General features: G+C 44.2%; 1 protein-coding gene across 1 annotated transcript; it reads right to left on the bottom strand.

Annotated features, from left to right (window-relative positions):
• Positions 1-2,715: 2,715 nt before the first annotated feature.
• WNT8A (Wnt family member 8A) lies at positions 2,716-9,674 on the bottom strand. Its single transcript, XM_006050699.4, has 6 exons — positions 9,607-9,674; positions 9,477-9,510; positions 9,108-9,246; positions 7,838-7,963; positions 6,424-6,566; positions 2,716-4,952 (listed from the first exon to the last, which is right to left on the bottom strand). The coding sequence occupies exons 1-6, from the start codon at positions 9,672-9,674 to the stop codon at positions 4,407-4,409; spliced, it is 1,056 nt and encodes a 351-aa protein (XP_006050761.3). The 3' UTR covers positions 2,716-4,406.
• Positions 9,675-10,864: the final 1,190 nt, after the last annotated feature.

Consider the following 10,864-nt stretch of genomic DNA (forward strand, 5'->3'; position numbering starts at 1 on the left):
AGTCTTTGCTCTGATCTTTGTTTTCATCCCCCTCCCACCCACCCAAACATCTTTATCTAGGCCCTTGATCACTATTTTGAGATCAGTTATATGAGTAGTTTGTGATCTGGGGCTAGAAATTTGTCTTTCTCTGGAGCCTGTGTTTTTTTCCTCTAGCCTCTAAAGTAAACACCCCTCTTTTGACTTTCCTTTGAAACTTTGACCTCTACTGTAGACCACAAAGGTTAGCCTTTTTCTTTGAGTACCCCCTGGAGAACCAGGATTCTGCCCTCCCAAGTCAGCGGGAGCCAGGCTATCTGCTTTATCATTCCAAGGAAGGCCTTTGCAAGTCAAAAGTTAGGTTTCGTCTCTCTGGAGAAGGGCTGAGAAATGTGACTCTCCTACTTGTAGAAGAGGGAGGAAAAGGACACCTTTCACTGCATATAAATGGAGTCCTTCTACAAAGCTGTCATGACAGTTAAGAATGTTGCCAGAGATCCCTGGGGTCCCAGAGTGTAAGTGGTGTAAAGGAAGAATATAAAGTTATATGGTAGTAAGTCTGAATTCAAATCTACCTCCTTATGTTTAATTTTAGGTTGGTTGCTTAACTTCTCTGAGCCACACTTTCCTCAGTAGTAAGGGAAATAATTGTAACTTTAACTGGATTGTTCTGAGGATTGGAGATAAATATTAAGCATCTGACACTTAGTAGATGCCCAATTACTTCCTTTCCGCCCTTATGACTACACACCAGCAAGCCCTAAGGAGATTGGCAGGAGACCATGGGAAACTCTGGGAATAGGCCTTAGGGTTTTCTTGTTGTTGTTCAGTTGCTAAATTGTGTCCGACTCTTTGCTACCCTGTGGACTGCAGCATGTCAGGCTTCTCTGTCCTTCACTGTCTCCCAGAGTTTGCTCAAGCTCATGTCCATTGAGTTCTTAGGAGTCATTAATTCTGCTCATGACAAAGATGGGGAGAAGAGGGAGAAGGAAGAAGAGGTGAAGGACGAAGAGGAGGAGAAAAAGCTTTGTAAGGGCCTGGCAAGCCTAGACTGAGAAAACAGAAGCTTCTATTCTCCAGGCAATGTGGAGCAGTGCCTGGATTTACTGAAATATGGGACTTGGCTCATGGACAGGTTTCCCTCATCGAGTTGAGTCCTTTTTCAGCAGTTTTTCAAGATCCACTATCAGATTGTGACTGCCAACCTGCCTGTCTTGGGCCCTGAACCTATCAAACATGAGTTTTTACTGTTCTGTCACCTTAATGATAGCCAGCTTGTTAAGGATGAGCCAAAAGGGTAGGAGTGTAGGGTTGTAACTATTGAATCTGAATGCCACTGTAATGCCTAGGAATGACCCCCTGACAGGAAGGTGATGGATGCAGAGAAATCCAAATTCCTTTAGTTTGTGGCCCAGGGTCCATGTGGGAAGATTGGTTGATTGCCATGAGGGTAAAATGAATGAGGTTGGAAGAAGCTTGGAAGGATTGGGACTACGAGCTTTGAGGGGAAGTAGGCAAACTGTTCATGGAATTCTCAGTTTCATTAGTGAAAATCTCAAATATAAACCCCTAGAAAACATAAGGCATGTTCTCCATGATTGATAGTTGGGTTGGGAAGATCTGCTGGAGAAGGGATAAGCTACCCACTTCAGTATTCTTGGGCTTTCCTTGTGGCTCAGCTGGTAAAGAATCCCCCTGCAATGTAGGAGACCTCGGTTTGATCCCTGGGTTGGGAAGATCCCCTGGAGAAGAGAAAGGCTATCCACTCCAGTATTCTGGCCTGGAGAATTTCCACAGAGTGTATGATCCATGGGGTTGCAAAGAGTCGGACATGACTGACTTTCACTTTACCAGGCATCAGGAATGGTTTTATTTCTGAAAATCTCCCCTAAGGTCATTTGGGAATGTCAACAAGGTCCTGGAGAAAATGTCAAAGCATCAGATACCTGGGGTCTTTGGATGGAGATTCAGTTATGGATAAAGAGAAAAGTCTAGTTTGTTCAATTCCTTAGCAGTTTCATAACTCCAGTTTCATGATGAGTAATTTGGCATCTATATTTATTGAGGGTTTAACCTCAAAGTCAGATAACTGTTTTCCCTCTGAGCCCCAGGAAAATAATCTTTTCTTTTGGTTGCCTATTACTTCACCACAATTTTTGTACTTAGATGATATCTCTTACATCCCCCCTTCTACTACCACCTCTCTCTCTCTCTCTCACACACACACTTCTTTGTTGCTAACTGTAGTGTGTGTGTGTGTGTGTGTGTGTTTACCTTCCTTGAAGGGAGGTAGAGGAAATCTTCCATTTCCTTGACATAGGCTACATTTTTATGGATTTCTTCTTGTCTCTGGTGTCTGACATCTGTGATAGTTGGTAGTTTTAAGTGCACAAATGATTGAGGTCAGGAGAAGGGGATGACAGAGGATGAGGTGGTTGGATAGGATCACCAACTCAATGGACATGAATTTGAGCAAACTCCGGGAGACAGTAAGGATGGGAAGACTGGTGTGCTGCAGTCCATGGAGTCAGAAAGAGTTGGACATGACTTAGCAACTAAACAACAACAACAAAATAGAGATAAATGTAGACTTGCAAAGCACCTGCTTATGGTTTTTCTTGAGATGCCAACTTCCTTAATAAATATTTTACCTTCTTTTTCACTTAAAAACAATGGATTGGTTATTCCCTGTAGGCATTAAAAATTAATGTTCTATTAATTTTTTTTGAAGACAAAAAATTTGTTTATTGTGGACAAATATAAAAATACAGAAAAACACAAAAAGGAAAACAAACCACTCTATTTTGGTATTACATGATAGCTAATATTTTTCTCTTTTTAAAACAAAATTGAATTCATTCTGAACATGCTGTTTTGTAACTTTATTCGCTTAATTGTATCATGCATGGTTTTCATGTTACCAAATATTTTTCCAGAATATTATTTTAATGGCTAATATTCCATTGTGCAGCCATAAGTTAATTAGTTTGCCCTGATGTTGAACATTTAAATTGGTTTTTTTTTTAATTTAAAACATTAAGAATGTTTCCCTACTCTTGGTGATCAGCCACTTTACTTATTTATTTAACATAGCTGAATATCTCTTCCCTGTGGGGTGTATGGCCTTTGCAGAGAGGGAAGACTCTAAAGGCTGAGATGCCCAGATTTAGGAGACTAGTGGCTGAGCCCCTAGGGCTCTCCCCCGACGGATTACCAGTGGAAGATGTAGAAGTGCAAATGAGGAAGGGAGAATCCACAACTTTCCCAGTCTCTTGCCTTGGAGCCCAGCTCCTCCATGTACAGACACCCCAGGAAGCCTAAGTTGAGAGAGCAAACACACTTTGAATATGGTTCAAGTTCAAAGGGCTTGCTTGTTCCTCAAGTTGCTTAGGTTGCATTAAAATAATATCTTCTAAATCAAGAAATCTGGGTTATTTTCCTATAGGCCAGTGCTTGCGTCTGAATTTTATTATCTAATGTCTAACACTAATATCAAGGGGTTGGTATTTCCAGTTTCTCTTTTAGACTTGTACATCATTGGAATATAGAAGTGGGGTTTCTCATTCCATTTCTGATCCTAAGGTTTCCAAGGAGAGAAACAAAAAGTCTCAAATATGTATACTAGAAGGATTTATTGCAAAATGAAGTTGAGTTCCCAATTTGGGAAAATAACAAAAGAGAGTTGTTCTACAGCTCTTTTGGGAAAAATCCCTCTTGGGAGGCTTTGACTGGATAAGTTGTAGTCACCTGTCCACTTACTGTGCCAATCCCTTCTCCATGGCTCCAGAAATGGTTTCTGAGTTGGAAAAGTTGTCAGGTTATATGGACTGGTTTCCCCAGGAATGGGTAGGGAGAACTTTTCAAAAATGTGCATTGAGTTAAAAAAACCAATACCAAAAATACGTCCCTATAGGCAGGTGTGTAGTCTCTGCCTCACTTATCTCTGTGAACTTATAGTTGATCTTTCTGGAGCTAGCTAGAGTAGGGGAAGGTTACTCCTTCAGGAGTCTGGACAGAACTCTTCCATTTTTGGCTTCCATTCCCTCTGATTCTTAGCCATACAGCTGGGTTAGATGTGGTCTGAAACTCCAGGGGCAAATATTTTGAAGGTCTTTCTGGATATAGACCCCAAATCAAACTTCCCCTTTAGCAAGCTATAGAATTATAGGCAGGAAGACCAGGAAGTAACTTGCAGAAAAGATGAAATGGGGTCTACCCAAATTAGGAGGCCCAGATTCCCATTTCAGCTCTGTCAAGAACATGTTGTATCATCTTGGGCCTCCACTATCCCATGTACAGCAGATATCAAGAGGACAACAGATCAACCCTATGGTTTTCCAATTGTTTTCCTTACCTCTTCTCTCCAGGAGAGAAGCTGTGCCCCCTCCACTGTCATACAACTGAGCAGTAAGTTCCTGTGGGTGCTGTCAGGCACTGCCCTTGCCCCGGGACCGAGCACTGCGTGGGGAGCGTGTGCAGTAGTACTTGCTCACCACATGCCGACACTGGTCACACTTGACAGCGCAGCACCACTGGAATTTGCAGTGACAGCTGCTGATAGCCTCAGTTCTTCTCTCTTCCACCTGCAGGCCACATTCTGTGCACAGGCGCCCACAGCTGCATTGCTCCCATCTGGATGTGTTGCGGCTGTTCTGCAGACACTCCCGACCTTCTGTGCCATAGATGCCCAAGCTGGAATTGCGGGTACAGTAATCAGGTGAGTCCTCTAAAAAGATCAGCTCAGCTTCTGCACTAGGAAGGAAGGCCTCGGTGGGTATCCAGTGGCCCTCGGCACTGTTCCCAGCCCTTAGCTGCTGTTTATCCATCTCAATTTTCAGTGCCTGTTCATACTTGGCCTTTAGGTAGTTGCCCAACTCCCTGAAGTTAGCTAGCTGTAGCCAGCATGTCTGGATGCTACAGCTGCCTGAGATGCCGTGACATTTGCAAGTTCTCTTCATGGTGGCTCTCACTGCCTTCAGAGAAAGAAAGAGAGAGGGAGGACAAAAGGAGATTGGCTCTGGGTAGAGAAGATCAAAGGCTAGCAATTAATGGAATATTTTAGAGTTGTATTTCTTAACTTTAGAGTACATCAGAATAATGAGGGAGGCCTGTGAAAAATACTTATTCCTGGGCCCTACCTCAGATCTTCTCAATTAGGAAATTCAGGGGTTTAAAGGCTTTGATATTGGTGATTTTAATGCTCTTCTGCGTGATTCTTATGGAAAAAGCCAGGCAAGTGTTGAGAAGGTGACTGGAGAGAGGAAACCTAGGCTTAAGGCCCAACTATATCGCTTGTGAGCTTGTTTCTCTTTCTGCCCATAAGATTAAGAATGATCAAGAAAGTACTTTGTTAAAAAGAAGATGAGAATGGCATTGAAACATGTATAATATCATGTATGAAACGAGTCGCCAGTCCAGGTTCGATGCACGATACTGGATGCTTGGGGCTGGTGCACTGGGATGACCCAGAGGGAGGGTATGGGGAGGGAGGAGGGAAGAGGGTTCAGGATGGGGAACACAGGTATACCTGTGGTGGATTCATTTTGATATTTGGCAAAACTAATACAATATTGTAAAGTTTAAAAATAAAATTAAATTAAAAAAAAAAAGAAAGAAAATCATAGTACTTTCCAAAAAAAAAAAAAAAAAGAAGATGAAGAAGAAAGTACTCTGTAAACTAAAAATGAAAAATATGATAATTGGCACTAAGTGTTACAGCTGGGGGCTTGAATGTTTGTGGGTGTTTGGATTTGTCTTTTGTGCTCTCTTCCACAGGGAAGGAAACCTGAAGTCTGAAGCCCTATCCCCAAGGTGATTACCCATTATTGTCACTGAAAACCTCTTCTCTACACTGGGCAGCCAGGGCATCTAGGTATAGGTTCAAAGCAAAATTTTTATGCTCTTAGCTCCAAATACAACTAGAATCCAGATTTGAGTTCAGAACACTCCAAGGATTTTCATGCACCCCAGAAGTCTTTGGGGCAGTTGATCTTCCAGAGAAGCTTAGATCAGTCCCAACCTCTCTAGACCCAGAAAGACATTAGGACATAAGTTGTATGATAAACCCTTGTTAGTTTCCAGTTGAAATGGTTAAAATTTTAAGCCATGGAAGCAGGGCCTTGGATCTGTATTGTTATATGTTCTCAGAAACCTGCCTGTAGAAGGAGTTAGCATATAAGGTTTAGTGATAAAAGGACTAGACTGGAAGATCTGTGTTCATTGTCTGGTTCTGATGCTAATTGGTTTTATTGCCTTGGCCAAGTGATAGCTCTGCCTTAACTGGTTTTGTCATCCAGAGAATAGGAGTAGCTACCCTAGTCCTGCTGGGTGGTATGGGATGAAACATGTTTGAGACAGCTCTTGATAATTTGTGAAGGTCTGTACAGATGTGAGACTGTTGTAAGTGCTCAGCCTGTTGGCTCACTGGTCAACTCTTATACGTACCAGCCTGCCTGCTCTGTTGTTATGAAGATTCATCAGGGCTCTGGCATCCTTCCCTTTCTCCAGGCTGTCCACAAAGAGTTTGGAGATTCTTTCCCCAAATTCAACATTGTCACTACAACCTCCCCAGATCCAGCCATGGCCTCCTGCACATAAGGAAAGAGTAAGTTCTGTGTATAGCTTCCAGCTGAGTCCTAGAAGAAGACTCACGGTCATTTTAGCTGACATAGCCAAACCATCCCCAAGAGTTGTAAAAGTGTGTAAGGCTATAGCTAAAAGTGAGACAGGGAGGGAATTCCCTGGCAGTCCAGTGATTAGGATTCTGTGCTATCACTGCCATGGCCTGGGTTCAATCCGTGGTCAGGGAATTAAGATCCCACAAACTGTGCAGTATGGTCAAAAAAAGAAAAAAAAAAAAAAAGTAAGACAGGGAAATGGAGGTATTTAGGGTGGGAATGGGGGTAGGGGGCAGTCCTATTTCTAAAGTCAACTGCCCACCCTTCAGGTACTCCCCAGCTCTAGACAATTCAACTCCATACCCAAAGTAAAATTAAGATGCTGGGGTTGGCCCAGATGATCTCAAAGGTTCATTGCTGTTCATTCTAGAATTCTGTATCATTACTGTACAGTAGTCTTATTAGACTATCTCCTCCCTCATTTGGAGAAGGCAATGGCACCCCACTCCAGTACTCTTGCCTGGGAAATCCCATGGATGGAGGAGCCTGGTAGGCTGCAGTCCATGGGGTCGCTAAGAGTTGGACACGACTGAGCGACTTCACTTTCCTGTTTCACTTTCATACATTGGAGAAGGAAATGGCAACCCACTCCAGTGTTCTTGCCTGGAGAATCCCAGGGACGGGGGAGCCTGGTGGGCTGCCGTCTATGGGGTCGCACAGAGTCAGACATGACTGAAGTGACTTAGCAGCAGCCTCCCTCATTAGTGACAAATCTGAATAAGGATTTTCCAGGCAAGAATCCTGGAGTGGGTTTCCATTTCCTTCTTTAGGGGATCTTCCCAACCCAGGGATCAAACCCAGGTCTCCCACATTGCATGCAGACTCTTTACTGTCTGAGCCATCAGGGAAGGCCTATAAGTCTCTTAGGCTATCTGCAAATAATTTGATAGCTATGGATTATGGACAAGCCATTCTAAGCCTGAAATATGAGGGTTAGCTTTAAACTCTCTTTGGCTTCCTCCTTCCCAAATGCCTTGTTGATTTTAGAGCTTGGTGCTACTTGCTTATCCTCTAATCATCTTAGCAGAGTCTTGATCTAGGAGTGGCCACCATGGAAATTTCTGCTGGGGTTTAGGGGTTTGAAGAAGCTGTGTCTCTCAGGCTTTCTCTGGAAGACTTTAACTTATGCTCAGGTCTAAACCCCTTACCTTTTCCCACACCCATCAGAGGGCACAACTTACCTGTTTTACCATTTTTTGACTCATCACAGCCACAGTTTTCAAAGTCACCCATGCTACAGTTCTTGGTAATGGTGTACATGACTCCAGCAGAGCTGATAGCGTGAATGAAAGAAGTCTCCCTGGTAGCTTTGAAAAGAAAGAGGGAACTAGAAACTAGGACCCTGATGACCCAAAGCAGGGGCTTTCAAAGGCAATGCCATTTCATGTCTCTCTCCTATCCCCCTCCCTCTATGGGTTTATTAAGAGGATGTTACTCTGCTTGAGAGAACAGTACATGCTTTCCCAGCATCCTTACTTCATACAGGCAGGAATGAGCATCCCCATGCTACAGATGGGGAAAGTAAAACCCAGAGAGAAAGTGATGAAACTGAGGCCACTGTCCTCACCAGTTATGGCATTGGAACCAGGACCCAGTTCCCCTGATAATCCAACCTAGGCCTCTGTTCATTAGCCATTGCTTCTGGTCCTCAGGCTGTAAGGATTCAGGGCTATGAGGCTGGCTTATGAAAGAGAGAAGGGCATTTTTCTTCTTTCTGAGATGGAGCTGGAGCCATGTAATAATTATAATGATAGTACCTACCACTTACTGAGCTTGTATCTGACTAAGGCTTTATAAACATTGTCCCATGTTTTTCTCACCCTATTTGTTGTATACGCCGCAGAAAGATACTTTCCCCCTCATTTTCTTTACCCCATTCCCCTCAACTTTCCTCAGGAAACTCTTCATTAATCATTTCTACATAAATGACTTTCTTGCAAACTACTATACATAGTTATAAACAGCTGCACAGGTACATCATGCACACACACACACACTCCACACACACACACCACACACACACACTCCACATGAGGCATAGCTCAGTGTGATCTCTCAGCTTCTCTGTTGTTGGGATTTTATGACAGTTGAAATTCCCTCAGGGGCTACGAACACTGACTCTTTCCCTCATTTTTATTTCATGCAAATATAAGTGTGTACAAACACAAATACAACATGAATTGGAAAACAGAGTAATTACACTTGTATATAAATACCTTTGTATTCACCTCATTCAACCCTTACGACACTCCTGGTGAACTAAACAGCTGACCTTATTGACCCCGGGGATAACACTGAGGTTCAGAGAAGGGGAAATAACCCACAACAAGGAAGTGGCAGATCACCGATAACTTTTTCATTTCACTGCACACATACATGTTACACATACATACATACTGCACGCCCAACTTCATGGACATATACCCCCTTGTACAGGTTGCACAAACTTACCACTTCTTAGCCTGTTGTGAGTGGAGAGCTGGAGAGCATTTTCAGGGCAGTTCCAACGTTCCCAAGCAAATTGGAATTTGCACTCCTCGATGCCACTCTGGGCGCCCAGGGCCACACTGGTGGTATAGGTCAGATAGGCCTGGCAAAGGGAAAAGGGTGCAAGCTTCAGCCCTGCCTCTCATCAGGTCGTCTGGGTCAGAAGGTACAGACAGGAATCAAATGGGTTAGTTCTCCATTAGGGAATGATTGGTCATAGGTTCCTCTGCGTGTCTGACTTCTGACACTGTCTCCCCTCCCGTCTTTTCTTTCCCCAGAAGAGTTCCCTCAGGAACATGAATGGGTAAAAACAGGAGCAGGAGACCATCCTACCTTGGGCCCTGTTATCAGGAAATTGTTCACTGACCTACCAAAAAGAGAAAAAGTGAGGCAGTTGGTGAATGGGGATGAGGTAGTGGAAGCTTCCTTGGTGAGGAGTGAACAGTGGGAGGGAAGGACTTACCAAGCAGAGGCACTGAAGGTTACATAGCATATGCCCACAGCCACTCTGAGCATAAGTAGGTCCCCCATGGCCCTTCCCACCCCCAGAAGACCAAGTCTAGCCCAGGGCCAAGTCCAGAGAAGTGAGGAGAGGGCAGGGTCTTTCTCAGTATTTATGTAGGGAAATGCTGCATGGCCAAGGGGTGAAAAATCAACAGCTCTTCTCATTTGTCCCTCACTGGCAGGGCTGCAGGAGCCACTAACCCAATGAGGGGCCAGGGAGGAGGGATTCAGCCCAAAGCCTGCAAGGGAAACCCCGCCCTGCCCCGCCCTGCCAACTCTTCTTCCCTCCCAGGCTGACAGAGGAGCTGAAACCTTTCCCTACTCAGGAGGTTTCTACCCTCTATAAGTCAGACTTCTTTCTCTTCCTGCTTGAGGGCTCATTAATTAGAATTTTGTAGCCCAGAGAAGACAAGTTTCCTTGTCTCTGCAGAATTAACTCTGCTAATTCTGAAGACAGGTCACCTCTCCCTCAAAGTTATGGTCTCATTAATGAGACCCCACTCCTTACCCTGCCTTCCTCTTCAGGGTGTTAACAATTATAGAGGAACTCTATCTGGAGCTCTCTCCCACTTGTTCTACCCAAGTAAACAAGTGCACCATTCTTGCCTCCTCCCTTGGTGACTGTAAAGTGGTGTGGGACCCAGGAGCAGACACCTCTGCAACAGTCTCTTCTACCATATTCTACCAGAATAAGTGCAAGTAAATTTCCTTCATTCCTAGTAGGTCTGCTACCCACTCCAGTGTTCTTGCCTGGAGAATCACAGGGATGGGGGAGCCTGGTGGGCTGCCGTCTATGTGGTCACACAGAGTCAGACACAACTGAAGTGACTTAGCAGCAGCAGTAGGTCTGCAATTTTGTATTTGTTAGAACTCCAGTTTGTTATTGTTGTTCAGTCACTAAGTTGTGTCCAACTCTTTGAGACCCCATGGGCTGCAGTTCACCAGACTTCCCTGTCCTTCACCATCTCCTGGAGCTTGCTCAAACTCATGTCCATTGAGTCAGTGATGCCATCCAACCATCTCCTCCTCTGTTGTCCCCTTCTCCTCCTGCCTTCAACCTTTCCCAGCATCAGGGTCTTTTCTAATGAGTTGACTCTTCCCATCTTGTGGCCAAAGTATTGTACTTTCAGCTTTAGCATCAGTCCTTCCAATGGATATTCAGGGTTGATTTCTTTAGACGGGAATGGCTACCCACTCCAGTATTCTGGCCTGGAGAA

Source organism: Bubalus bubalis, chromosome 9 (assembly GCF_019923935.1).
Source record: "Bubalus bubalis isolate 160015118507 breed Murrah chromosome 9, NDDB_SH_1, whole genome shotgun sequence".
NCBI classification, from domain to species: domain Eukaryota; kingdom Metazoa; phylum Chordata; class Mammalia; order Artiodactyla; family Bovidae; genus Bubalus; species Bubalus bubalis.

Excerpts from the sequence above, each read along its gene's own strand:
- WNT8A (XM_006050699.4), bottom strand. The coding sequence starts at position 9,674 with ATGGGGGACCTACTTATGCTCAGAGTGGCTGTGGGCATATGCTATGTA. Across the intron at positions 6,567-7,837 it reads GTCAAAAAATGGTAAAACAG|GAGGCCATGGCTGGATCTGG; the intron begins GTAAGTTGTGCC and ends CCTTATGTGCAG. Across the intron at positions 4,953-6,423 it reads ACAACAGAGCAGGCAGGCTG|GCAGTGAGAGCCACCATGAA; the intron begins GTACGTATAAGA and ends CTTTCTCTGAAG.